A 27,336-nucleotide genomic window follows, 5' to 3' on the forward strand; every position below is an offset into this window, starting at 1 on the left:
GGGGCTGTGGACATTGTCCCCACACACACCTGGCAGTGAAATCTTGCCAGCCTCCGGCTGTAGTCTTAGCCAGACCTCATGAGCGTCTTGGCGGGCACAGGGCTGCCAGCCTGAGACCCTCCTCTGTCTGTGTCTTTTACTCCCTACCAATTTGCAGACTGCTTGAGGGCTAGGAGGTCGTTGCCTCAGTTTCCTGTCTGTGGGCACACACATTTCTCCTTACAGGACTCACTCTAAGGGGACAGTGAAGGAAGGACTCTTGTTGGGGAATCTCATTGACCCAGTGACTGCATACTGTCTTCACGGTCATCTTCTCCTCGAGGAGATAGAAGCAATCTTCCTCCTCTTGTCTCTGCTGTGGTTTAGTGGAAGAAGCCAGACAGACTTAGTTCAAATACCAGCTCTGTTTCTTCCCTGTTGTGTGGCCTTGAGAAAGTCACGTAACCTCCTGGGCTAATAAGTGTACCTACCTCACAGGGCTGTTGTAGGAATTAAATGTGAAGGTGGGTATTAAAGCCCTCAGCACAGTACCTGGCAGGCAGTGGGTCCACTGTAACTCATAACTCCAAGCCAAACTCATGTCAGTGGGCAGGGTTGAGGTTTGGGGGAGCTCTCAGGAGTCTGCTGGTCCCTGAGCATTCACCCACTGCAACGTCATGAGCCACACCCTTTGTGGTCATCAGCCCGGTTGGGGGTCCCCCAGACAGAGGTAGGGGCACTCTGGGTCCCTCAGCCACTATTTACTGAAGGGGATTTTGGAACTTCAGCTCTGCTCTGTTCCTGGGCTGGCGGGCTGCAGAGGAATGTGCCCTCCCCACAGCCAGCACCTACAAGGCTCCCAGGCAGCTCCCCCTGCCACCCTGCACTGCTGTGATGCGCCAGACCCCTTCACATTCCTTGGCTCGCTTTCTCACCGTTATAGCCCAGGCAGGGATATATTACTACCCCCCCCCAGCATTTTAGAGGTGTAGAGGGGGACATAGAGCCCTGGGAGACCTGCACACATAGGGCACGGTAGAACCAGAGTCCTACTCCCCTCTCCCCTCGCAGAGGGGGCACTGAGCCAAGAAGGGAGCTGTATCCAAACCTCCCTCTCCTCTCAAAGACACCAGTCATTAGATTTAGGGCCAACCCTCAATCCAGAATGATTACATCTCAAGGTCCTTAACTGATTACATCTACAAGGACCCAGTTCCAAATGAGATCTGAGGTTTTGGGTGGACATGACTTTCTAGAGGACACTATTCAACCCACTACAGTGACCCCTGGGCACACCCCCTACATTCCCTGTACCTCTGTTTCCTTATCTGGACATGGGGCATGGGGGGGGGCAGCTGCTCTTGTGAGATGGAATCCATGCACTCACTTACCCATTCATTCGTTTGCTCGTTCCTTCACTCATTCACTCACTGGCATTGGGCTGAGCCCAGAGCATACTCAGCTGAGAGTCAACAGCCTCCCAGAGTGTAGAGTCCATAGGGGTAGTCAGGAAAAAAAACAGGATGCTAGTAAACCATGAGGGATTTGCAGGTTGGGTTTAGTGCCGGGAAGAAGATAAGCCCTGGGACCCCGAATGCTGACCACACACGGCTGGCAGCCCGTGTTCCATTCCTTCCCCGTGAATGTTGATCCTGTGGGTGTGCAGGAAATGTTTGAGTGAGTGTTGGATGCCAGGCTGGCTGCCCTTGCAAACCAGAGGCTAGAACTGACTGGCGTCGTTTCCTCAGCACCTGCTGCTGAATTGTCACAGGTTTCTTCCTTGCGGAGCCCAGTGCTGGGGCTACAGAGGCGGGGGGGGGGGGGGTGCTCACCTGCCGATCCCACCTGGAGTCCATCATACTTCCCCTCCTCAAGGTGTGGACCCATGTGTGTGCAGGGCCTCCAGCTCCATGAAGGTCATGTTCTAAGATGTAGGTGAATGGAGCTCCCCAGAACCCAGTACTGGTCCCCTACACCTGTGTTTGGGTCAGAGGGTGCTAACCGTTATGGAACCCTACTCCTTGCCAGGCCTGGATCTGCCTGAACTTTGGAGGTTTGGAGAGCCCAACATCCACCCCACTAGATGTTAGAATGCAGGTGCCAAGCCAGACAGGATTAGGGTAGAGTGGGCCTACGTGGTGCAGAGTACACTTTTCACTCTCCCCACAAACCTGCCTCCAAGACTGGGTGATTATCTTAGCGTACAGGGTCTGGGGTCTGAACCCAGGTCTGACTTGAAGCCACTGCCCAGGTACACATGTGAGTTGTCCTGCTGGGGCTAGACTAGGTGAGTTTTGAGGGTGAGAGCCCAGAGGCTGGAGCCCGCCCCCTGATCTGCACTCCTGGTCCTAAAGGGGCCCCGTGAAGTGTTTCCCACCGAGATCTCGGCAGTGCTGAGCAGCCGTGCCACCCTTGTCCCCCAGACAAGGCCACGCCATCCAGACTCAGGTGGGAGGAGCTCCCTTCATCCCTGAACTAACTCAGGGTGGGACTGACGATGAGGCTCAGTAACAGGAACCACCGGGTCTACTCCAAGGCCTGTGCTTTGGCCGCCATGGGGGAGAAGGTTCTGAGAGGCCAGAGGCGGTTGGTTGAAGCCTCCAAGTTAGTTGAGAATAGGGGTTGGAGGCCGGGTAGGGCCTGTCATCCCCCACCCCCTCGCTCTGGCTTGGGCCTAGATCCTGAGGCCCCCGCTTCACTGCGGCAGTCTGCATGTGGTCAGCAGAGTCCTAGCCCCCAAAGACGTCTGCATCCTGATTCCCTGGAACATATCCTATGAACGCATTACATTGCAAAGCAAAGGGGACTTTTCAGATGTGATTGAGTTAAGGATCTTCGGTGGGGGGAGGGGGAGATTACCCAGGGGGGCCCAGTGCCATCACAAGGGTCTCTGTGAGAGGGAGACTCAGGATCAGAGTTGGAGGGGACCTGAGGACGGAAGCAGAGAGGCTGTGGATGGAGGGTGGAGTCCGAGCCTAGGAATGCAGGTGCTCCTGGAAGCTGGGAAAGGCCTGGAACAAATGGGTTCTGCCTTGGAGTCTCCACAAGGAGCCAGCCCACTCACACCTTGGTTGTAGTCCCGTGACCCTGATTTAGACTTTCCAGCTCTCAGGACTATAGGGAAACAGCCTTGGCTTGCTTTAAGCCACTAGGCCTGTGGTGTCTGTTACAGCAGCCGCAGGACCACCGCACACTGGCCTTCCCTCCCCCGAATATGTGCCGTGCCCCCCCCCCCACCCCTTTTCCCACTCATGGCATCAGAACCTGGCCACAGAGCTCAGGGAATGTAAGGCCCGGGCTGCAACAGGAGGACATGGGCCCGCCACCATCCCCTCTGCAGCCTGCCGGGACAGGTGGGGCAGAGCCCAAGCAGGTGTTGCCCACCTGGGCAGGTGAGCCTCTGGAGAAAAGCTCCAAGCCCTTGCCTGGAATAGGGGTGGGAGTGGGCGTTGGACCCCTCCTGATTGCCCAGGAGCCCTGGGGGTGGGGGATTGAAGCCAGATGGACAGGGCCCAGGGTGTAAGTGGTACCTGTTTGCTGAGGAGCAGGAAGCCTACCCGCAGGGCTGCTCTCCCCTCCGCTTCCCAGAGGATCAGACTGGGGCAGGGTCGTGTTCCCAGGCACCTGCCTCTCTGTGCCTTGCACCTGGGTGTGAGAAGAAGGCCAGGCGGTCTCCTCACTTAATTTCTCAGGGCTGGGCGTGACTACCTGGGGTACAGATAAGGACATTGGGGCTGCAGTCACCCTTGGATGGACAGGTCAGGGAGAGGGTTAGAGCCTGAACTGTCTGAGGTGAGCAGGAGCCAGTGTGGGTACTAACCAGCCCAGGTGGCAGCTAGCATTGGGAGAAGCCTGAGGGGCCCTTGGGGACCCAGGGGAGCCCAGCAACCCTGTCTGTCCACCCACTCGGTCAGCCCTTCCCACAGGCCACTGGCTGGGTACCAGGTCCTAAGGTAGGTCAGGTCTCAACATCAGTCGATGGGGCCCGAGAGGAAGTACTAGCCCTGCTCAGGGTCTAGTCAGCCCTCAGGGGGGTCCAGGCAGTTGGAGTAAGGACACCTGCAGAGGCCTGCCCTTCTCTGCATCCTTAGAGGCTTTTAGAGGCCGGGTCCAGAGCAGGGTAGGGGCCCGAGGAAGGGCAAGGCTCTCCCTCCAGGGGTATTGGATGTACATCGTCCAGACCCACCAGAGGTGAGGCCTTTGGTGGGTCCCCACCCACTCATTCTCTGCTGGGCAAGTGGGCAACAGTGAGAGAGCTGATGCTGGGCTGGAGACCCACTCAGCTGGGGTCCCAGCTGCTCTCAGCGCCCCGCTGACCTCAGCCCAGGCCAGGGGGCCATAGGCAGATATCCCCAGAGGTCCACAGTTAGCCTTTCCTCCCAGCCCCACCAGCCCCAGTGGTCGGTCTCAGCCCATCCTGGACGCCCTGGAGCCTCACTAAGAGTCCTGTACTAGTGTCCTGAGCCCACCCTGAGTTCAGACAAGAGAGGCTGGGACTTGGCCCCGCCTCCTATCTTCCTCCGTGGGGAGGGGCTGCCCAGTGAGGGGAGGGAGGCGGCATGTCAGGGTCCCTCCTGGAGGCTGCCTGCGGTTTCTCTGGGACCGTGGCCCTGCCTCTTGCTGTGCCTGCCGCCTCTGGCCTAGGAGGCCACAGCTGGGACCACTGAGGTTTCACTTCTGTTTTGGGGGAATGATAAGTCACATGAGGGCTTCTCACCCTCTCCACCCTTCCTCTCTCCCCCAGTGGCTCACAGCAAGGTTTTCTTGTTTATCCAACTTGGACTTTGGAAAGGACGTAGAACTTTAGCTGCTGGAGAGACGCTGGAAGGAGCTGAGCTGTGCCTGTCCCCCGGCTCCGACCCTCACCTCCATGTTTGGGCGGGGGCGGGAGGGGGGCTCCAGGCAGGGTGAGTCCGGACAGCCCTTGGTCTCTGGGAGCCTCAGTGTTCTGCGGTCTTGGGTCAGACAGCCCCCGCCTCATGTGGTGCTTAGAAGGAAGAGATTGAGAAAGCCACAGAGCAGGTGGCAGAGCTGTGGCGAACGTCTCTGGGGTCACACCCCTCCTTGCAGTTACTACCAACCCACACCGTGACAGACAGCCCCACATTGTCTCCTTTAGGGGCTGTAGTTGTGAATCCCATTGTATGATGGGGACACTGAGACCCAGGTGATCAGGACATTTGGCCGAGGCGTATAGTCCGGAAGCCCAGAACTGGGGTTCAAACCCACACCCACCCCTGAACCAGCCTAGGGTGGGGGCTGGGGGTAGGCAGTGTGGGGCGGCGAACTCAGGGTGACCCTTAGGTGGGCAGGGCTGCTCAGATATATGTGGTGACAGAATGCAAGATGTTAACTTGGTCACTAACAGATTGTTCTTGGGTAGTGCTCTGCTGACCCAGAGCTGGGTGGGGGCATGGAGGCCAAATAGTAAACCAAACAGCCCTCCCCTCCCCAGGAGAGAGGAGATTGGGTCGAATACACAAATACACTCCTCACGCAGGTGTGAGGGAGGAGGAACCTGGGCTAGGGGGACGGTCAGGAAGGCTTTGAGGAGGGGGTTGATAGAAGGCCAGCCTCCAGAGGAGGGAACAGCGAAGACAAAGGCCATGAGGCAGGAGGGGAGGGGGTACAAGAGTCACAGAGAGGCCAGACCCCCTGATGGGTCCAGACTGCCATGCTGTCCAATGCCACATGGTGTAACGTCACCTCTGGGCAAGGGACCAGAGTGGGCTGGGGTCCCTCCAGAAGGTTTGAGGGAAGAAGAGGAAGGACACAGAATCTGGAAGGGTAGGTCCCTGAGAATAGCAGGAACAGGCCCAGAGAGTAGTTGAGACCTCAGAGGCCCCCCCCCCCACTTGCCTGATTTGGGCCCCCGGGGAGAACTTGGCCAGGCCCCTCTGAGCTTTTAGAACAGCTGAGCCCCACCCCACTCCCAACCCCTCAGGCAGAGTGCAGCCACCCCTGCACCATGTCTGCCCCCCACCCCAGCAGCCCCCACGAGGCTGGGAGTGAGTTCCCAGCTGTCGGGATTCCAGGGGGGCAGCTGCTATAGGACAGCTGGCTTCTTGGCGGCACTTAGACTTCCCGCTGGAGTTTTATCTTTTTTTGGTCTATAAATGGGGAGCTGGGTCCACTGGGGACTTGTAAGGTGGACACGATCCCTGAGGCTGGGCCCTGACCACACCAGCATCTCTTCCTCACAGCACTTGGGGGCTGGCACACACCCGGCCCATTTCACAGGCAGGAAGCAGGTTGGGGGACGTGTGTCCCAGAGCACGTGGGTAAGCAGCATTCCAATGCCAGGCCCCGGAGTAGTCAGGCTCCCAGGTCAGGGGACGGTATCCAGTGTGGTCACAGCACCTGACTCAAAGGGCACCAGCTGTGGAACCTGGGCATGTCCCCACACTGTTCAGATCCTCCTTCACCCACCTGGAACATGGGGTTCTGACCCTACCCAGGCCTGTGGCCTGCCATACGGCTCTTGACCTCTCTGAGCCTCAGTCTCCTCATCTGAAAAGTGGGCAGCCAGTCCATGTTGCTGGGAAGGGTGGAGCTGGTGAAGGCAGACAAGGCCACCAGGAGCTTGGTGTCCCCTGCACACTGAGCATCATGCAGCCAGTTGGAGGTGGTGAGCTTCAGAGCAGCACCAGGTCCTGGGTGGAGGGCAGTGGGACCTGATTCTTTCCCATAGGAGCATGTAGCCAGTGGGAGGGACTGACAGGAAAGTCAATCAGCAGAGTGCTGGGATATGGGTCTACACAGGGAGGGGAAAAGGTCAGGAGGGCTTCTTGGAGGCAGTGGCCTCTGAGCCAAAGCTTCATATGAATAGCTACTTGCCTAATAGAGAGGAGAGGGGCCCTCCAGGCATGAATGGCAGTGGTTACAAAGATCCAGAGGCCTGGCACCCAATGATTGGCCAAGCACTCTGGGATTAGAGTGTAGAATGCCCGGGAATGAAGGGAGGGGTCACTCCCAAGGCGCCCGAATGCCGTGGTCAGACCTTGCTGTGTATCTGCTAGGCAGTGGATGCCTGGGCAGGGACAAGACTGGCTGTCGCAGATGTGGTGGGGAGGCCAGCAGGGGTAATCAGAGGTCCAGACAAGGGAGCAAGGAGGGGCTCTGGGCTAGAGGGGAGGGATGGGGCACAGCAAAGAGCTAGGAGGCGGGACTGGTTGGATTTGAAGGGTAAGAGAGTCAGGAGGAATTTTACTGGATACTCACCAAGCTGCTCTTCTGAGCCAGGTGCTGGGCTCGCAGTCGTGAGCAACGAGCAACACAGGGTCCCGTGCTCTCGTTAACCTAACAAGCCACACCTAAACATGCAGTTCCACCCTGGTACTTGCTGCAGATGCTGACGGTCACCTGTGATCTGAAGGAAGGAACCAGGGAGAAGGAAGTGGGGGAGGACCAGGCAGCAGAGGGGACCTGCGTGAGCCCTGTGGCTGCGGGCAGCTTCCCCAGCAGGGCGGGGGCAGTGGGGCCGGCTCAGGGCTACCTTGAAGCCTAGGATGATAAAGCCAATGGGACTTGGATATGTTGTGGGGGTGAGAGGCCATCAGAGGGTGGGCCTGGTTGGCCTGGGGTTGGGGGTTCAGGAGCACAGGAAGGGAAGCAGAGTATGTGCAGGTTACACAGGACGTCCTGGAGAGGTGACCAGGCGGTGCCTGGGACACGGGAGGCTGGGGGCACAGCATCTTGGGGCTGAGGTGGGAACTGAGGTCCGTGTGGATAGGATCCCACGGGGGTGCTTGATCTCTGCCGTCCAGGTGTTCTGCTTCTAACCGGGCTGTTCTGTCCCTCGGACTGAACGGGAAGGCTGCAATGGAGAGGGGCCGAAGGGAGGTCTGGGGGAGGCGGGGAGGGTTCCCCAGCACCTGGACACAGCTCTCCTCTCTCTTCACAGCATCCATAACGGGGTGATTGCCGTCTTCCAGCGCAAGGGGCTGCCCGACCAGGAGCTTTTCAGCCTCAACGAAGGTGTCCGGTGAGTGGCTGTCGGTCCCATGTGAGTGGCCCGGGTCCGTGAGAGGCAGTGAGGGCTGTGCCCGGGTGGGCGGCCCCAGCCAGGCACCCAGGACCACCATCCTGGACCCGGGTCCATGAGAGGCAGTGAGGGCTGTGCCCGGGTGGGCGGCCCCAGCCAGGCACCCTGGACCACCATCCTGGACCCGGGTCCGTGAGAGGCAGTGAGGGCTGTGCCCGGGTGGGCGGCCCCAGCCAGGCTCCCTGGTCCACCATCCTGGACCCGGGTCCGTGAGAGGCAGTGAGGGCTGTGCCCGGGTGGGCGGTCCAGCCAGGCTCCTGGACCACCATCCTGGACCCGGGTCCGTGAGAGGCAGTGAGGGCTGTGCCCGGGTGGGCGGCCCCAGCCAGGCTCCCTGGACCACCATCCTGGACCCGGGTCTGTGAGAAGCAGTGAGGGCTGTGCCCGGGTGGGCGGCCCCAGCCAGGCTCCCTGGTCCACCATCCTGGACCCGGGTCCATGAGAGGCAGTGAGGGCTGTGCCCGGGTGGGCGGCCCCAGCCAGGCTCCCTGGTCCACCATCCTGGACCCGGGTCTGTGAGAGGCAGTGAGGGCTGTGCCCGGGTGGGCGGCCCCAGCCAGGCTCCTGGACCACCATCCTGGACCCGGGTCTGTGAGAGGCAGTGAGGGCGGCCCAGCCAGGCTCCTGGACCACCATCCTGGACCCGGGTCTGTGAGAGGCAGTGAGGGCTGTGCCCGGGTGGGCGGCCCCAGCCAGGCTCCCTGGCCCACCAGCCTCGCCCGAGGTTCCCCCTGGGAACTGCAGTTGGCAGTGACTGCCCAGTGGAGCTGGACTCAGTTACGTGACTTGCAGGCTTGGTGGGCCTCCGCCCCCACCCCTCCTGAGGATGTCTTTTCCGGGGAAACAGGGTGGGACTTGGTCGGTGGCTCAAGATAACGCCCACGTTCTCCGCCGGTGTTGAGCATCAGGAAGTAGTTTCTGTTGGAGAGGAAGGACCCACCTGCCTAATGACGGGAGTGTTGTTCCCGGAAAAGCCATTACAGGCACTGAACGCCCCTCATTTTCTGTGAGCGGCAGAGGAGTGAGCACTTGAGAAGGAGGCCCAGACAGACCGGCTTCGAGGGAACCTGCGAGCCCAACCGCGGTAGTGTTGTGTTGTCTAGAGGCGGCCAGAGCTCAGAGAGTTGACATCAAGACAGTTGCCCAGGGTCACACAGCTGCTACAAGGAGGCATGTGGCACCTCCCTGCTGTTCCCCTTCCGCCCCTGTTGTACAAACCTCCTCAGCCCAAGGTGGGGGAAAAAGGTTAATCGGGACAAGGGTCACCCCCAACCCTCAGTATGGCAGAGCTGAAAGGGGCCTTACAGAAAGATAAACTGAGGCGGGGGGGGGGGCAGTGAAGTCCTATAAGCAGGAGCTTGTTGCCTCCCAGGCCCCATGTGTGACCTGTGCAGCTTTTCTCGGGCTCATCTGGCCACCCAGGGCAGGGACCCCAGGAGCCACCGGGGATCTCAGAGGGGCCCACAGCAGCCCTATTTCCTACGATGCTTCTGCATAGGGGAAAAAGGAGTTTGTTGCCTAAGGAATCTGCCGGATGGTTAAACAACAGAACATAAGGAAACATTTCTAAACTCCTGAGCAAAGCAGCAGGGACAGCCCTGCACCCCCAGCAGTTTCTACACCCTTCTCCTCAGGCAGTGTGCACAGCGCAGGGGTGGTGGCTGGCTCTGGTGAGGGGCTCTCACTGCCTTCCCTCCTGGGGACTGCAGCCCCAGACCATGTGACCCTGTCACCGGCTCCGGGGACTGTACAGAGCAGGTGGCCTTCCTCAGGAGTGTGTGCTTGGGGTGGGGGAGGCAGAAATGTAGCCCTGGGGTCCTCTCAACAGCCCGGATGCTTACCCAAGAAACAGGTAGAGGGGAGGTGACCTGAACCGTGGGGCTCCTGGCCCATTAGGTTATGTGGGGCGACTTCTTTTTAGCCTATTCAAAATGAAACGCCAGGTGTCACTAAGTCATTGTAATGGAGCCTTTTCTGTTGAGAGTTTGTTCTGTGCTGGCCTTGTGCCTGCTGTGAACTTCCCGTGCCTCACACGCTCCACAATGTCTCCGAGGAGCGGGCACCTTACTCCCTCATTTTACAGATGAGGAAACTGAGGCACAGGGAGGTCGCGCATTGCTCGCGGTCACGGGACTAGTCAGTGGAGCCAGGGCTTAGGCCCCTGACTCCAGGGCCTGTGGGTCCTTCAGGACTACCCTCACCCCAGCTCTTGGCCACATCACATGGCCACATGAAATCAAGTTAATTTAATTGTGCGTTAAATCCATAACTGGTCATTAGCTTTGATCCCACCGAGAACCTTGTGACTGGAGCACTGATTACAACATTATCCGAATTGTCCCCTCTGTTCTGGAAGCTCATTTGTGAGAGAAGGCCATGCCCAGGCTTGGATAAGGTTGAGGTGATGACTAGATACAGGACTCTGATGTCTAGCCATCATTGCCCCTCACCTCCTATTTTATTTGTATATGTATTTGGGGGGTTATAACTCCCCATTTTAAAATGTACATTTCAGTGTTTTTATATATTCAAAAGTTTGTGTGACCATCACCCTGTTTAATTCCAGAATTAAATCACACCCCCCCCCAAAAAAACAACCTTGTCCCCATGTTAGCAGTCATTCCTCAGTAGTACCCCTTCCCCGCCTCTAGCCAATACCAGTTAGCTTCCTGTCCTGATGGGTCTGCCTTTTCCTGGACACCTCACGTGCATGGGATCCAATGGCTGGCTTCATTCGCTGAGCACGGTGCTTCCGAGGTTCCCCCATGCTGGAACATGGGTCAGCACTTTGTTCCTTTGTGTGGGCACGTAATGTTCCATTGTGTGGAAGACACACCATTTTCTCTGTCCGTTCACCTGCTGATGGACATTGGGGAGGTCTCTACCTTTGACTGTGGTGGATAGTGCTGCTGTGACATGTGGGCAGGATCTCGTGGGGATATGCATTTTCGCTTCTCTTGGGTCTGTGTGTGATAGCAGGGATTGGACTGCTGTCACAACTCTACGATTAGCATTGTGAGGAACCGCCCCGCTGTCTTCCACAGCGGCTGCCCCAACCCTTGTTCCCACTAGCTGAATGAGGACTCAGTTTCCCCACTTTGTCACCAATGTGTGTTAGTGTCTGCTCTTCTATTCTAACTGTCCTAGTGGGGGTGCATGCTACCTGGTGGTTTTCATTTGCATTCCCCTGGTGATCAATGACGGGCATCTTTTCATGAACTTACTGGCCGTTTATGTCTCTTGAAGGGAATGTCTACTCACATCCTTGCCCTTTTTTTTCATTGTGGGGTTCTTTATCTTCTTCTTGTTGAGTTTTAAGAGCTCTTTATATATGCTGGGTCAAGATCCTACCTGGTACTGACTTGTGGATTTTTTTCTCCCATTCCATGAGCTGTCTTTCACGTCCTTGATGGTGTCCCTCATGGCACGGAAGTGTAACTTTGATGATGTCCAGTCTGTTGACCTAGTCCCCCTTTTGATCCGTTCCCGTGACCACCTTTCTTCTGAGGTGATGAAACAGATACACTTGCAGAATAGTTTTTGCAGACAGAGAAAAACCGTAGAGAATAAGGCACTCTGGGTCGCAGAGATCACCTGCTTAAGGACCCTGACCTCTTATTACCCTGATGACTTCGAGTGGGATTGCCACTGAAGGACCCATCATGTGTCCCACTTTCTTAAACAGACTCTGAACCCACAGGTCTCCTGGTTGTGCTCAGCTGTGAAAGGCCACTTGCCCCATGTTCAGTGGCCCGCGCTGCTCTGCATTCTGGGTTCTTGTGCCCACCCTGTCCTCTCAGGCTGAGGCCTAGGCATCTGTGTGGGGCAGACTCTGTCCTAGCATTTGGTGTGACAGCTAGTGGCCTCCTTGCACAGTGAGACTCGTGCGTGACCTGAGTAGGGGAGAAGGTGAGAGAACTTCACCGCCCACCTGCTGCGTACACAGCCATGATCCCAGCTGACCTGGAACCCTCCTGCTGTACTTTCTGGAGCCACAGGGAGGGTGCCAGGGATAGAGCTGGGTGTTGGAGGCTCAGCCCTGCCAGGTCCCCGAAAACATGTGAGATGCTTGTGGCCCTCACTCACCCTCTTTCTCTGGGGACTCATCAGCTTCCTCTTGTGTGAAATGTTGGGGTGGGGGGACTGAGGAGCCACAGCTCCTCATGTGACCACGAAAGTGTGTGACCAACCCAGCCCCTGTAGTGCTGGGACAGGTGGACATGCCCAGTCCTCACATTGGGCTGAGCCACTCGGCATCCCACTGGCCCCCAGCTGAGCCCCTGGGACCCCCGCACTGCCAGTGTGTGGTCTCTGACTCCCACCCTCCCTTACTCTTCTCTCCTTTCCTGCCCACAGGCAGCTGCTGAAGACGGAGCTGGGGTCCTTCTTCACGGAGTACCTGCAGGTGGGTAGTCTTGCCCTCCAGCCGAGCTGGGGTTGCTGCCTCAGCTGGCCAGAAGGGACTGGGGTTCACCTACTCTCAGTGGACATATGGAATCCTAGGTTCCAAGGATGCTGCAGCACCGTGACTCACCTGGCCACCGCGGACAGTTGTGAAGGCTAAGTAATAAGATGTAGGTAGAGTTTTGGCACTGTGCCTGGCACATGGCCAGACTCGGGGTCACTTCGTTACTCACAGTCCACCTCCTCCCAGAGGGTCAGTGTGGGCCTCCAGACATCCCTGTCTGGGGCATCTCCCAGCCCCTGTGTCCTGAGCCGTAGAATGTCAGCGTCTCTGGGGCCCCTCTGTGCCAGGCACTGCGGCACTTGGTATACCCGGCCCCCGACCTGGGCAGGGGGCCTGCAGAGTCACTGCACACACGGGCCCTGTCAAGGTCGCTGGGCGGCTTTATCGAAGTGTGACTCACATGACATATGGTGCACCCATTTAAAGGGTACAACACAGCGCTGTTTAGTGTGTTCACCAAATCATGTAACCGTCACTGCTGTCTACACCAGAACATTTTCATCACCCCGCCAGAGGAACCCCACATTTACAATCCGTCCCCAGTCCGCTCCCCCACAGCCTCTGGCAACCACCTGTGTGCTCTCTGTCTCTGATTCTTCTGTTCTGGGCATTTTGCGTGGCTGGAATCATACAGCATGGCCTTCTGTGTCCAGCTGCTTCTGTTGAGCACAGCGTTTCCGAGGTTCATCCGTTTTGGGGCAGGCATCTCTGTGCCTCGTTCCTTTTTTACAGCCAAGTAATATTGCATTGTCTAGATGCACCCCATTTGTCCGTGGGTGGACACTGGGCGTTTACACCTCTGGCTGTTGTGAGGGGTACGGAGGCCACGTGGTGGCGTCCTCAGCAGGTGCTCAGGGCAGCATGCACGAGACCCTGTGGTGCGAGCCTCCCGTTCCTGGTGCAGCTCACAGACCATGCCCCAGTCACAGCCCCTCCTGCTCGAACGCTTCCCTTGTCGTGGGGTTGAGCCTGCCTGGCTCGGCGGAAGCTCCAGCTGTGGCCTGTCTCTTGGGGTTGTCCCTGCAGCCACTTCTCGTCTCTTGACAACCTCTGCTTGGGTCAACTGTCAGTGTTGTCCCAGGGCGAGCTGAGGCTCAGGCTCGGTGGCAGGTGGGAGGTGGGACATCAGTGAGTCCTTCTGGGCCTCAGCTGCATGGTGTGGTGGACTTTTGGGGGCCCTTCCCACCAGGAACCCCCCGCCCAGGGCAACCTCAGGGCTGTGACGGTGTCTCTGCTGTGCCTTCTAGAACCAGCTGCTGACGAAAGGCATGGTGATCCTGAGGGACAAGATCCGCTTCTATGAGGGTGAGTCTGGCAGCCCCGTGGCCGGACCATGGGATGGGCCATACTGCTTGGTGGCATGGCTGCTAGGCACCATGGCAAGTGTCAGGGATGGTGGCACAGCAGGTATTCCTGTGGGAACCAGGGCACTGCCAGCCTCGCCTGGACCCCCAGGGCTCTGGTGGTCAATGTGGCTCTCCTGGTTGGGAGGGCTCAGAGGGGACAGAAATGATAACTCAGGCAGTAGGGCTGAGATCTAAGCCCAGGTCGGGACCTCATTGGGGAGAGTATCTGCCCCCAGTTTCCTGAAGCCCAGGAGGCCCAAGAGATGTCTGGGAGAAGGTGCTGCCTAGCCCCCCGCCCACAGCATGCTGGGAGAACCACAGGGTCTTAAAGCCCTGAGGAGTATCTCTGCAGAGGTTGGAGCAGGTCACGGACACCTGCGTGGGAGCAGCTGATGGGGGCTTCCTGCTGGACATGCCAGGGAGTTTTCTCTTTTAATGCCCACGCCCACCCCATGGGGCCCTTGGGTCATTGTTCCCATTGCACATCTGGGGACCTGCTGTGTGCCAGGCCTGTGCTGGGTTCAGGTGCCATGAACGTTTGTGGAGCACCTACTCTGCACTGGACAGTAGGCACGTGGTTATACTCTGCCAGACTCCATCCTGACCCTGCTAACTTACTGGGTCCCCCAACATCCTTGTGAAGGAGGTACCATTGTTGTAGCCATGGAACATATGGGGAAACCAAGTCACAGTGGGGACCAGTAACACCCAGGCCACGTGGCTGCTCAATGGCAGCCTGGCTCCTGAGCCCACACTCTTCTCTCTGCTCCAGATGCCTTGTTGAGTCCTCACTCCCACACTGGCGAGAAGGGCTGTGAGTCTGTTTCGCAGAGGAGGGGGCTGAGACCTGGTGGCCTGCTGTGCTGTGGATGAACTTGGGGCTGTGTGTCCCGTTTCTCCTGCAGCCTCCCCTCCACTGTGCACATTGGGTGGGACCCCTGCAGCAGGAGCCCGAGAAGGGCCATGAGAAGCTCAGACGTGGGGGCTGGTGGGTTCTAGGCCAGCTTCCTGGAGGAAGCAGCAGTGAGGCCTGCTGGAAGGGGCTGTGAGGATTTGGCACCTGGCAGAGACGCCCTCCCACGCCCCTCTCCTGACTCGGCACATTCCAGTGGTGTCTGCACCTCCCACCAGCTTCAGCCCAGGGGAGCTGCGATCCTCGGAGAAGGGGAGCTTTGTGTGGCTTGGTGGAGTCCTGCCCACAGTGACCATGTCTGCCAGGCCAGCCAGCAGGGAGTACCAGCCCCGTCCAAACTCCCCAGGCCTCAGGTACGGGCATGGAGCCCCCGGCTGGAGGCCAGAGGACCTGGCACTCGTTCCTCATCCAGCCACAGACACGTCATGTCCCTCTGGCCTCAGTGTCCCTTCTTAGCACCATTGGGTTGCCTGATCTCTAGCCGCATGCTCAGTAGCTGTCAGGCTTCTGGTGTCCTGCAGGACCTGGAATACCAGGGCCTACAGTCATTTGGGGACACAGACAAGAACCGGACAGGAAAAGTCCAGTCTGATGAATTTCAGGGTAAAGGGAAGCCCCCGGGAAGAATGGATTGGTTCTACATTGGTGGTCAGGGTAGGGTGCATTGAGACAGACCCCTCAAAATGTGGCCTGTTCAGGATGACATCTGTCCCCGTAGGCCCATGCTGTGGGAGCAATACCCAGTCCCACACCCTGAGGGCAGCCTCAGGGGCCTCACCTTCCTCCTCCCAACCCCGGTTTGGGTCCCAGGGAGAGCTCTTCCTATGCCCAGCCTTGTCCTCACCAGTGACTCGAATTGACGGGGTGTTGGCCCTCCCTAGTGGGGGCTTCTCTCGCCAGCCTCCATGGAGGCCTTGGACATTGGCTCCCAAGCAGAATGGTTCCTGACAGTGCAGCCTGGAAAAGGAGGCTCCTCCCAGGGGCTGTGTCTGAGGTTGTAATTTGGTGGTCTCAGCATGATAACTACATAATAGGATGAACTCCAGCTGCAGCCAAGACAGCCATCTCCCTCAGCAGCTAGGCCCTGTGGTCGTCACTGTCCTTGGGGGTCTCCCCGAGACGGGCTAAGACCTGAGCCCACATCCGTGCGTTCTGGGCTGTAGGCCCTCACAGTTGGCCCTCAGCACTCTGAAAAGGAAGAGTGACACGCCCCTTGGGGCAGAACTAGCTTCAGCCTCAGCTGGTAGTCATGACAACAGTTAGCCCTTCCTAAGCACCTGCCACATAGGAGCTTTCAGCCCCGTGCTAGTAGGGTAGTGATTGCACCCATTTTTCAGAGAGCCATACTGAGCCTCAGGATGTAGGACTTCTTCGGGGCCCCACAGCAAGGCTTCAACCCAGTGTGACCTGCCGTTGTCACTCCTGACCACCCCAGCACCCACAGTCCCCAGCAGAGGGCGAGGCCCTGCTTCCTGGCCTCAGTCAGTGTGCGGATTTGGCCCAGCCTGGACTCCATGTTTTACAACATCTTCTTTCCTCTGCGTTCCCGCTCCGGGGGCTGGAGAGTGGCTTGATCAGCGGACGCTGACCTGGCCCACACCCAGAGCCACCCCACAGCAGCCTAGGGAACTGAGCTGCCTTTCTTCTCTCCTGCGACCGTGGGGACCTGAAGGGAACTTTGTGTTCAGACAGAGCCTCTGGGGCAGCAGGGACCCGCCTGTCCCACCACAGACCCAGGTGTGGGCCCCCAGGGAGCACTGGGAGCTGGCCACTTGGCAAGGAGTCTCAGTATCAGCAGACGGCCGCGCACAGAAGCCAGACCCCACCTCACCGCCAGCCAGGCTGCACTGGGCCTCCCGGGGCAACCCCACCAGGCTCCCCTCCCAGAGCCCCAGCACCTGCACAGACCTGCGGCCCAGAGCTCAAGGAAAGTGAGGAGAAGAGAGGCCAAGGCGCTTGTCTGGCCCTCTTGTTCCCACGGAAACTGCCAGCAGTGGGGCATGGGCAGTGCAGTCTGGGAGACCAGCCGGCTAGGGGCACTTTATTGTTCTTACCCCGAGGTGCCCACCACACCCCTGCTGATGGCTAGTCTGGCTTTCAGATGGGGATCTGTTCCTCCTGGCCCCACCTGAACTCTGGTCTTCCCAGTGAAAAGGCTGGGTGTTCAGCACTATGCATTTCTTGGGGGGTCTTAGTCAGGCTCTGCACCCTGAGGAGTGCACTGCTCCTTCCCAGGACCAGCAGAAATGCCAGCAGAGCTTCCCAGCTGACTGCTGTCCATACATCCGCTTTTGTGGTTCACACAGCAAGGATGTTGGTCACCGAGGCAGCCCATCCTAAATCAAGCATGAATAGCACCTCTTCCAGGAAGCCCTCTGTGCCTGCAGTATCCACCTTCTTTCCTCCCCTCTTCTATCTAGGGCATGTTGTGACAGTTGGCCATGGTGTCCCTGTCTCCCCAGATTCTACTGCAAGCAGCCTGGGGTGGCAGGGACCCAGGACCTGGAGAAAAGAGGTCTGAACCTCTCAAAAGCTTAGTCTCTTCACTTACCCAGTGATATTACCCCTTGCCATCGTCCTCATAATTGCTGTTCAGTGTCCTGCTCCCTTGCCATGTAATGGAACTAGAACTGATTGGGGCTTGGCTGGGTCCCCGGTGTCAGACCTGGTACAGTGTAGTTCTGTAAACATCTTTCAGATGGACAGACGGTGGGCAGAGAGGGGAAGGATGTACAGGTGGGTGGATGGATTCCCCAGCTCCTTGGTGTGGTAGTTAGTGAATGAGATGAGACAAGAACATGAGCTGAAGCTCCTGTTGGGGGCACTCCTGTGGGGTCTGGCACACACCAGCATGTCCTCTGCACCAGCCCCTTTTTGGGCTCATTTTGTCCCATTGGCTTTGGGAGGTGGGCCTGTTACTGTCCTGTTTTATTAGTGGGGAATCTGAGGCACAGAAAAGTTAAGCAATGGGCACCAGGCCACCGAGCTGCCAAGTGCTCTGTGCCCTTGGCCTCAGGGGTGCCTCGAGGGCCCGGAACCCAGCCCTGAGCTCCTGCCTCCTCCTGTGGAAGGAGAGATGACATATGACATGGGAGGGGGTACAGTGTCTGCCCAGTCGGCTAGGGACGGGCAGTGAACAGCTCCCTGTGCCCACAGGACAGAAGCTGCTAGACTCACTGGCAGAGACGTGGGACTTCTTCTTCAGTGACGTGCTGCCCACACTGCAGGCCATCTTCTACCCGGTACAGGTAAGTGACCCCTGAGGCCACGGGACCCTGGGCCGCGGGGACAGCCCACCCTAGCCTCACTCCCAGACTGCCTGGGATGGGGGTGGACATACCCTCCTGCCCCTCTCTGCCATTACGGGGCTGTCTTCACCCATAATAAAACCAAGCATGTTGTCCCTGGACCTCTCAGAATGTTTCCCACCCACAAGATGAACATTAAGGGATCTCTGTAAAGCCTGAGCACATAGTAGGTTGTGCCCAGTGCATAGTAGGGGCCCTGTGTGTGACATTAACCCTTTCCTTGCCTGTGGTCAGTGGGTCCCCTCCCCTTTGGCCCCAGAACTGGAGGGGAGGCGAGGCATGAGTCTACCCTGACTGCGGCAGGTGGGCGCGGGGTTCTGTGTCCGCAGGGCAAGGAGCCCTCAGTGCGCCAGCTGGCCCTGCTGCATTTCCGGAACACCATCACCCTCAGCGTGAAGCTGGAGGACGCGCTGGCCCGTGCCCACGCCCGCGTACCTCCTGCCATCGTGCAGATGCTACTGGTGCTACAGGTGGGCACAGGCCAGGCTCCCAGAGGCAGAGCCTGAGCCCAGGATCCGGGATGCTGTCAAGAGAGACCTGGGAGGGGACCAAGGAGCTGGACAGAGACGTGGGTTCAGGAGAAGGCTGGCCTCCGTCTGGGCTCATGGGAGCCCAGGAGCGAGACCAGGACCAGAGTTGTCCCTCATGGGCAGGGGGCTGGGCGTGTACACCCCTTATCACTCAGCCACTGGGGCTCTGAGCCACTTCCCCGCCTTACACCCCACAGTGGTTCTGACACTTCTGGTGCAGATGGCCTCCATCCAGAGGGCGGCTCTGGGGAGGGGGCAGCTGCAAACTGTTAGCAGCCATACTCCCAGCCTCAGGGGTCAGTTACCTTCCGAAGATGGGGGGTCGGAGGGGCCCCAGCAGCCTCCACTACAGAAGGGGCCTTTCTGCTGCACACTGAGCCCTGTGGCAGGCACACCACTCTACAGTTTGCTGGCTCATCTCGCTGTCACAGGACCAGCGTAGGCACTGTCAGCCACCCCATTTTACAGGCAGGGAAATAGAGTCCCTGCCAGGAACCTGCTGGCTTGCAGCTGACGAGGCAAGGAGCCTGGCCTCACCTGAGCCTGGCCTCACCTGAGCCTGGCCTCACCTGAGCCTGGCCTCACCTGAGCCTGACCAGCCCTGCAGCCCTGTTCCTTGTCTTGAGTCCCCCATGCACATGGCAGTCTTGCTAAATTAGGGTCTGTGAGGTTGGTCCTGGGGCTCAGGGCAGCCGGTGGAGATTCCAGGGCAAGGAAGGGCCGATGAATGTGGAGGTGTGCAGCTCGGGCTGCACTGCTGGGCGCTGTGGCCGTCCTGGCCGCTGGGGGCAGCAGGCCTGCCAGGCAGGGATGACAGGGTCAGACCTGGCTGTGTTAAGCTGGGGCCTTGGGAGACTTTTTCTCTCCGCCTCTTTTCTCCTCTGAGTGAGGGAGTAAGACCTACCTGGCAGGGCAGATGCAAGGATAATGGAGAGAAAACCGGAGGTAAAGCCAAAGCCCTCCAAGATGCTCCTAGGAGCCGGCAGCTGCAGGGCTGCTGGGGTAGAGCCAAGGAGTACGGTTGCACCTGGATCCCATGAGCCCAAAAGCCAGGAACAGCTGTGCGTCTGCGTGCACACAAGTAAGGCAGCCCCCAGACCCCCGTTTCCTCTTGCCACAGGAAGCAGAGATCAGACTTCATAAACAAGTTCTGGGAGTGAAAGGACGTAACGTTCATGAGGAGCCCAGCACAGCTCGGTGGCCTCACCCTGGCCCAAGTCACTGTTGGTAGGGCCGGAGACAGTTCCGGGGGCTCTGGGGTCCTTTACGTTCAGCCAGGTGACTTACGGGGCACCCGTGGAATTCTGCCCCCTCCTTGTCCAAACCCAGCTGGATCCATGGGGGTCTGTAGTGATGTTCTTTTCCATTTATCTTTCTGTTACCGATCCTGATTTTACTTTCATTGTGGTCTGAGAGCAGACATAGTATGCTCATCATATGCTTTGTATTTAAAAAAAAAAAATTATGGAGGTGTTTTACAACCAGAATGTGGTCTGTTTTGGTGAATGTTTCTTTGGAGCTTGAGGAGAATGTGTAGTCTTCCATTTCCGGATGAAGTAGTTTATAGATGTCGATTCTGTCTGGTTGATTGATGGCATTGTTCAGTGCAACTGTGTCCCTCTGGTGTCCTGCCTGCTGCTCCGTAGTTCTGAGAGGGGTGTTGAAGTCTCCAGCCACGAGAGTAGATTTGTGTTTCTCCTTGCAGTTCTGTAGGGTTTTGCCTCCCACCTCACCCCATCCCACCCCTGTAGTTTGGTGCTCTGTCATTAGGTGCATGTTTGTAAAAGGGTTGTGTGGCATCTTGGATGGTTGACCCCTTGATCGCTATGGAATGACTTCCTTCATCCCTGTGATGTTCCTTGGTCTGGAGTCTGCCCCATCGGAAAGGAATACAGCTGCTGCTCCTCTGTTCTGCTCAGTGGTAGCCTGGCGTAGCCGTCTCCTCCCTTTCCTTCTCAAACCTACATATGCCTTCAGAGTTTGTGTGTTTCTTGAAGGCAGCGTAGAGCTGGGTTCTCTTGCTGTCTTGGACTGTCATTTAACATTACCGGAGTGTATCTGGTCCGTTACTGACTGGCAGCCCCCTGAAGAGTGATGTCATTCACTCAGTCAGGTATCATTCACTCAGCAAGCACTCACTAAAAGCCTGCTGAGTGCCGGGGGTGCTGGGGACACAGAGCCTGTTTCTATGACCTGCAAGACCAAGGAGGTCCTGTAGGCAGCCTCGTTCCTCAGGCTTTAGCTCAACTGAAACTGGAGCAGGCGGAGATCCCTGCAAAGCTCTGGACAAGGGGAGGTGTCTGCGAACCAGAGGAAACCCGGCAGGGGAAGCAGCGTGGAGCACATGAGGAGGGTCAGCTGTCAGGTGGATGGGCCTGGATGGCCCACCTTGGGTGTGGACCCAGGCCGGGCCCCACAGGGCCCCCTTTCCTGCCTGCAGCTCTCCCCAGGCGAGGGAGTGAGGGCAGGAACCCTGGATGAACGTGTGTCCCTGCTGGACCGCCACAGCCTCTAGGAAGCCGGCGCCTAGGGGACTCTCTCCCGAGGGGCAGGCTGCAGAATGCCCAGCCTCACTTGGCCACTGAGTCCTTTCCCACAGGGCACCATGGTCTTTCAGACCCACAGCTGCTGTGGGCAGTGGGCAGCTCCAGAGGGTGTCAAAGCAGGAAGGGGTGAGGAAGTCTTGGTTGGCCCTGTCCTCGGGACCAGGGCCCCGCGGGAATGAGAGGAGGGACAGCGTTGGTGGTGGCTTTGTGTTAAGCATGCGGGTGAGGGGAAAGGGAACATGCTGTGCAGTGACCCTCTTGCCTCCCCTCCTCTCGCAGGGTGTGCACGAGTCCCGGGGCGTGACCAAGGACTACCTGCGCCTGGAGACACTGATCCAGAAGGTGGTGTCGCCCTACCTGGGCACCTACGGCCTCTACTCCAGCGAGGGCTCTTACACACACTCCTGCATCCTAGGTAGGGTCCCCTGGGCCTTGGGCAGGAGTGGGTGACCACGGGGCCCACCCACCTCTACCTGGACCCCAGGCCATGTGCTAGGCCCTGAGGACGACCCAGTGGGCAGATACCATAAATGGTGGTCTGATGACTCCCCTGACAGCCTAGGAGTATCCTCTGTGTCCCCGAGGATATCACAATCGTGCTCAGGCCTGAAAGTCCGGAATTGGCCAAGCAGAGCATACAACACACAGCAGAGCCCTGGAAATCCTGGCTCGTTTGGGGAATCTCAGGAAGGGATGGGATTGGGGGGGGCTGGCATCCTGGGGTTACCTGGCGTGTCCACAGAAGTCGGTCCCATTGCTCCTTTAACAGACGGCCCATTGGTTCCTTCATCAGTAGGAACTGAGCACCTGCTATGCACCTGTTCTTGGTCTAGGGTTTGAGTCTTGTTTGCCGGGGAAGGCAGACCAATGAGTGTAGAATCTCCCGATAATTCCCCAAGGTGTCCTGTGCCCAGGTAACATGAGGGCCGTGGGCAGGGAGCTCAGGGAAGTCCTGACTGGGAGTGACTGCCCAGGTGAAGGACCTGAAGGAGCCAGTCCTGGCAGGGCGGGGGGGATATAGAAAGAGCATCCTGGACCAAATGGACAGCAGTGTAAGAGGTGTTTGGGTATGTCCCCTCTTATTTAGCACGCCCCCCCCCCCCCAAACCTGCTGTTGTCCAACCCGCCTACCAGTATTCTCAGCTCAGATGGGGCCCTGGCAGCTGGAGGAGAACTTTCAGATGCTCAGGTTTCACGCGGCTCTGCATGACAGGACCCCGGCAGGGTGAGGAGGGAGCCTCTGGTCCCTGAAAAACCCCCTGAGCTGCTCACCACACTCACCTCTGCCACCTCGTGGCACTTGGTGGAATTGCGTGAGCATGAATAGAAGTGGAAACCTGTCCCCTACACAGCCAGCCTCAGCTGCCCTGGGGTCTTCTCCCGCCCTCTGGGGGCTTTCATAGCACTCAGAATAAAACCGCAGTGCTGATGTCATGTTGAAGAGCCCCTTGATACGCTGTGGCACTTACCACTACCTAACCGGTGGACCACCCATCTGAGTTTGTTGTCCCACGCCCACACACACTAAGACTCTAGGTCTGAAGACGGGCTGTTTTTGCCCAGGAAAGTGCTGGTGTGGAGCATGTGCGATGATTTGTTGACTTTACACGGGTGGGGAAACAGGCAAGTGCACATATGAAGCCGGACAGTTGACTTAGCCCCAGAGAGGCTGGGGCGGAGACGGGTGGGGACCCGCATTCCTCCTTCCCACTGGCCACGCTGCCAGATAGGCACCCTGGCACCCGTCAGGCCTCTCCTGTAGCTGCCCTCCGTGCACAGCTGGGGGCCCAGTCAGTGCACATAGTAGGAGCTGCCTGGCATCTGGCAGAAGGAAGGGCCTGGAACAAATGTCCAGGTTTTCCGAATGGCCTCCAGGTCTGTGTCCTCTGGCCTCTGGTGCCTGACTCCTGTCTGTCTGTCCTTCTCTCCACAGAGAAGCACTTCCTGCGTCGCTCCCGCTCGGGGGACATCCTGGCCAAGAACCCAGTGGTACGCTCAAAGAGCTACAACACGCCGCTGCTGAACCCTGTGGCGGAGCACGAGGCGGAGGGCTCGGCGGCCGGGGGCGCGGGCGTCCGCAGGCACTCGGTCTCCGAGATGACGTCCTGTCCCGACCAGGGCTTTGCCGACGCGTCCGGCCAGGGCCCCACAGGGGACTTCATACCCTCCCCCAGCCCCCAGTCGGGGCCCTGCCCCAGCAGACTGTACCCTCCCACGCAGCCGCCCGAGCCCAGCCCAGCCTGCAGCTCCCCACCCTCTTCCAGCCCCGAGAACCTGGTGGACCAGATCCTGGAGTCTGTGGACTCGGATTCTGAAGGCATCTTCATTGACTTTAGCCGGCACAGTGGGTCTGGGGCCTCTAAGTTTGAGGGGGCCAGGGGCCGGCAGAGCATCGTGTGAGGGCCTCGTGTTTTTACTGAGCCCAAGCGTGTGCCTGCGTGTGTGTGCATGCGTGAGTGGGTGCGTGTGTACGTGTAAGTTTTTTACTCTGTCCCACCCAGTCCCCAGTCAGCCTCAGCCACTTTGGCTCCTCCCTCTTTGTTGGAAAAACCATTGCCGTCCCAGCCCCAGCACCACTCTGTTCTGGGGCTTCCTCTGTCTCCTGCGGGTCACCAGGTGCACAGTTCAACCTCATGTGTGGAAGGGGTGTCACTACTCACTCCGCTGCCAGCCCGCCCCAGCACCCGACACCCACACCCACAGAGACTGTGAAAATGGCAGCTCGGTCAGGCCCCCAGAGTGATCCTCAAACCCACCTGCTCTCCTCATTCACCACAGCACGACCTGTAGGTGACTGTCCCAGACCCTTGGAGCCACTGCCATCACTTAGCCAGGGTGGCGGTGGGCAGGAAGACGGTGGAATAAAACTTGTCAACCCTGTTCCCAAGCATGTCATGCTAGGCCCCCCTCAGAGACCTCACCTCACCTCACTGGAGCCTTCCCTTACCAATTCTGGGGGAGCAGGTTCCTGTTACCTAGTTTCTGCGTCCCATCTTGCTAGAGGGGCCAAGTGACCCTAGACACAGGAGCCAGGAAACTGGACAGCCTCTTGGGAGCTGCTGGGACCCTGAGGGGTAGAGGCTGGGTACAACTCATTGGCCTTGAACATGGGGTCTGGCCCCTCCGGATGCCCCACCACAGCCTCCTGGAGGGGAAGGGACCGGCGACAGCTGTGTCACTCCCCTTCCCCCAATTCCCCACACACACAGGTGGTACTGTCCTCCAGCCCACCAATTTCTGAACCTTAACCTGGGGAGGCTCCCTGGCTCATCCCCACAGTGGCATTGGTGCCTTTGCCATGGTCTGGGTTGTTCGGTCTTAACCTTCACACACACACATGCACACCCCTGCCCCACCCACGCCACGTTCTTACACAGCAGGATCGGCGATCCTCTTGCCACCTCTCACCTGCCCAGAGAGCCATCCTGTGAGTGCCATCTGACCATGCAAGTCATTGGAGACACTTGCCTGCATTCACTATAGTCTGTCAGTCTGCTCAGGGTTGTCACAGACGCCACAGCCTGAGAGACACAAGAGAAGTTCATTTCCCAGCCTTGGGGCTGTGAGTCCCAGGTCAGGGTGGCAGTGTGGTCAGGGTCCAGTAACAGCCCTCCTGGTGGGGAGCCCCCCCCATACGGACGCTGACCCTGTCGATCAGCCCCCCCCCATGACCTCATTTAACTAATTAAGAGACCCCATCTCCAAATACAATCACACTGATGGATAGGGCTTCAACAGTAATTTGAGGGACAATTCACTCCACAGCACTCTGGTGAGTGGTGGGTCCGTTCTGGAAGGTGTCCGCGGAGGCAAGAGCCCAGCCAGGTCACAGGAGCCTAGCACCCTTGACTGCACCTTCTCTGAGTGGACATTTGTTTGGGGGTGTATGTGTGTACCCTAAAATGCCCTTGGGCCTGGGGGTGCCTGCTTTGCTCCTGCTGGCATCAGTCTATAGGAGGTTTTCAGAAAGGTACACTGGGCGCGCTGGAGCCTAGGAATCACGGGTGGGAGGACTGCTCAGAGGAGAGAGGAGGGTTTCCACCAGGTGGGGAAGCTCCCTACAGTAGAGGGAGCCCCTGGAGAAGGAAGGAGAAAAGCTAGGCAGTGAGATGTGCCAAGGGGAGGCCCCTCTAAAGTTTTGACTCCTGATTTTCCGTTTGACCATGGAAGTTATAGTTGACCTATAATTAAAAGAACTGAATACACACACACACACACCCCCAAAAAAATGAAAGGCAGGGTATTGAAATCCTTGTTCACCCATGTTCATGGCATCTCTCTTCAAGGGAGCTGAAAGGTGGAAGCATCCCAAGTGTCTGTCAACAGATGTATGGGTGGGCAGACTGGCCTACACATGCCACGGAATATGATTCAGTCTGTGAAAGGAAGGAAATTCTGTCACTTGCTACAACGTGGAGGAACCGTGAGGACATTATACTCAGTGAAATAAGCTGGTCGCAAAAGAGCAAATACCATGGGATTCCAGTTACACGAGGTCCTTGGAGGAGCTAAGTTCAGCACTCTGTACCACTTCCCTTAGGGAGTGTGGACCACCCAGTGCAGGCCCCTTGCTGGGGCACGAGTGGAGGTGTCCTATCATCCCAGCAGGAAGACCATAGTCCTGAATTCCAGGAGTGCCCAGTGAGCAGTAGCCATGGGGGTTTTGGGAGACAAGGGGCTGCTGGGCAGAGGACATCAGTCAGGGATGCAATGGACCAGACTCCCGGGAAGCCCTTAAATTCATGGTGCTCTGCTCCTTGCCTCCTGAGCACACAGAAGGCTTGCACTTCCTGTTCCCCTTGTGGCTGGTGGGGCCTCGTGACCAGCTCTGGCAAATGTGTTCTGAGCAGCAGGGACTTGGGGGCCTTTGGAACTGGAACACTTCATTGCCAGCCAGAGACCCTCCAGAACTCGCCTTCCCTCTGCATGGTCATGGGCATGTTCTAGATGGCACTGCTCCAGCTGGCGGGAGTGGGGGGCTGCAGACACGCATCATGAGTGAGGAGACCCAAGTTAGTGTAAGCTGTGTGACTGCAGCATAACCTGGCTTGACCTGACTAATGCACTCTCCCAAATACTCAAGGAAGATGGTCCACGAGTGGGAGAAGGCTGATGCTGGGATACCATGTTTTGCATGTTTGTGTGTATGGCACATCCCTCAGGGGTAGAGCCAGGACCCTGGGTTTTCATCATTAATTGGTCACTTTGCTGTGTGATATTGGGCAAGTCACCCCGCCCTCAGTTTCTCCATCAGTATCAGAGGTCTTTCCAGAATGAAATTCAGTAGCTGGTGTTCTCTGCTTGTGCATTGCACTGTACGGACACACCCAAGATTGTACACTCCTGGGTAACAGGTGTCTCCAATTAAGTAGCTCTGCACCCATGACAATGTGTTGGGCGAACAAGTGCTTAATGGGTTTTGACCTGAAAGGGATAATGGCTTAGTAATAAACTGATGGTTTCACCTACAAGAATGCTTCTCCTCACTGACTGATGTGTGTGCAGAGAGCTCGCACTGCCCAGGCTGCAAAATGCTATAGAAATGTAAAGTACCAGCCACATCATCACAAGAAGGATTTCTCATGCTGACACCTCTCCCTTCACGATGGGGATTTATGTCAGCCTCTGTTTGGAAGGGGAGGAGGGGGATAGTGTCGCATAAGAAAGGACGGTGCTGGATGGGGCAGGGCTCTTATTTGCAAACCGCAGGAGCAGATTGTGGGCTAATTACACAGTGAAAGCATTTATTAAAGGATGCTGGAAGCTCCTAGAGTTGTCAGGACGTGGGAGAGCCAAGCTTGAGGCTTAACTTCCAGGAACAATGCCTCAACCTACCCTACAGGATGGGAGGGATGCTCCCATTGCACAGGGATGTTCCCATTGCACAGGGGTGCTCCCACCGCGCAGGGATGCTCCTACCACAGAGATGCTCCAGTTGCACTGGACCAAACCCACAATGGCCACCAGCACCAATACCCAGTCACATCCCAGGTACTTAACTTTGTAGCCACTGCAGCCTTCACATCGCACCCCCCACCCCTGCACCCAGAATGAATGTCGGGCAGCTGCCTTCCCCAGTGTAATAAATTCCCCACACCCCTTAGGATGCATGTCACAATGGTGACACTGTCTGGGCCCTGGTTGCAAAACAGGCTGAGTAAACCTACTGTCTGACTACCTCGGGCAGAGAGACCAGTAAGGG

The 27,336-nt window shown here is 57.8% G+C and overlaps 1 protein-coding gene across 4 annotated transcripts in view; it reads left to right on the forward strand.

The window, feature by feature from the left end:
* Nucleotides 1-25,983, forward strand: part of PRR5 (proline rich 5) — a 54,981-nt gene extending 28,998 nt beyond the window's left edge. For 3 of the 4 annotated variants that reach the window (XM_066358636.1, XM_066358637.1, XM_066358635.1), the window contains 7 exons: nt 7,883-7,963; nt 12,380-12,428; nt 13,739-13,796; nt 17,907-17,998; nt 18,388-18,528; nt 21,414-21,549; nt 23,068-25,983. In XM_066358636.1, the coding sequence (XP_066214733.1) occupies nt 7,883-7,963; nt 12,380-12,428; nt 13,739-13,796; nt 17,907-17,998; nt 18,388-18,528; nt 21,414-21,549; nt 23,068-23,534 (1,024 nt within the window). In that variant the 3' untranslated portion in view covers nt 23,535-25,983. The remainder of the gene's footprint in view (nt 1-7,882; nt 7,964-12,379; nt 12,429-13,738; nt 13,797-17,906; nt 17,999-18,387; nt 18,529-21,413; nt 21,550-23,067) is intronic. The other variant, XM_066358638.1, reaches the window with a different exon arrangement.
* The last annotated feature ends 1,353 nt before the right edge of the window (nt 25,984-27,336 follow it).

This window comes from Saccopteryx leptura, chromosome 1 (assembly GCF_036850995.1).
Source record: "Saccopteryx leptura isolate mSacLep1 chromosome 1, mSacLep1_pri_phased_curated, whole genome shotgun sequence".
In the NCBI taxonomy this organism is placed as follows: domain Eukaryota; kingdom Metazoa; phylum Chordata; class Mammalia; order Chiroptera; family Emballonuridae; genus Saccopteryx; species Saccopteryx leptura.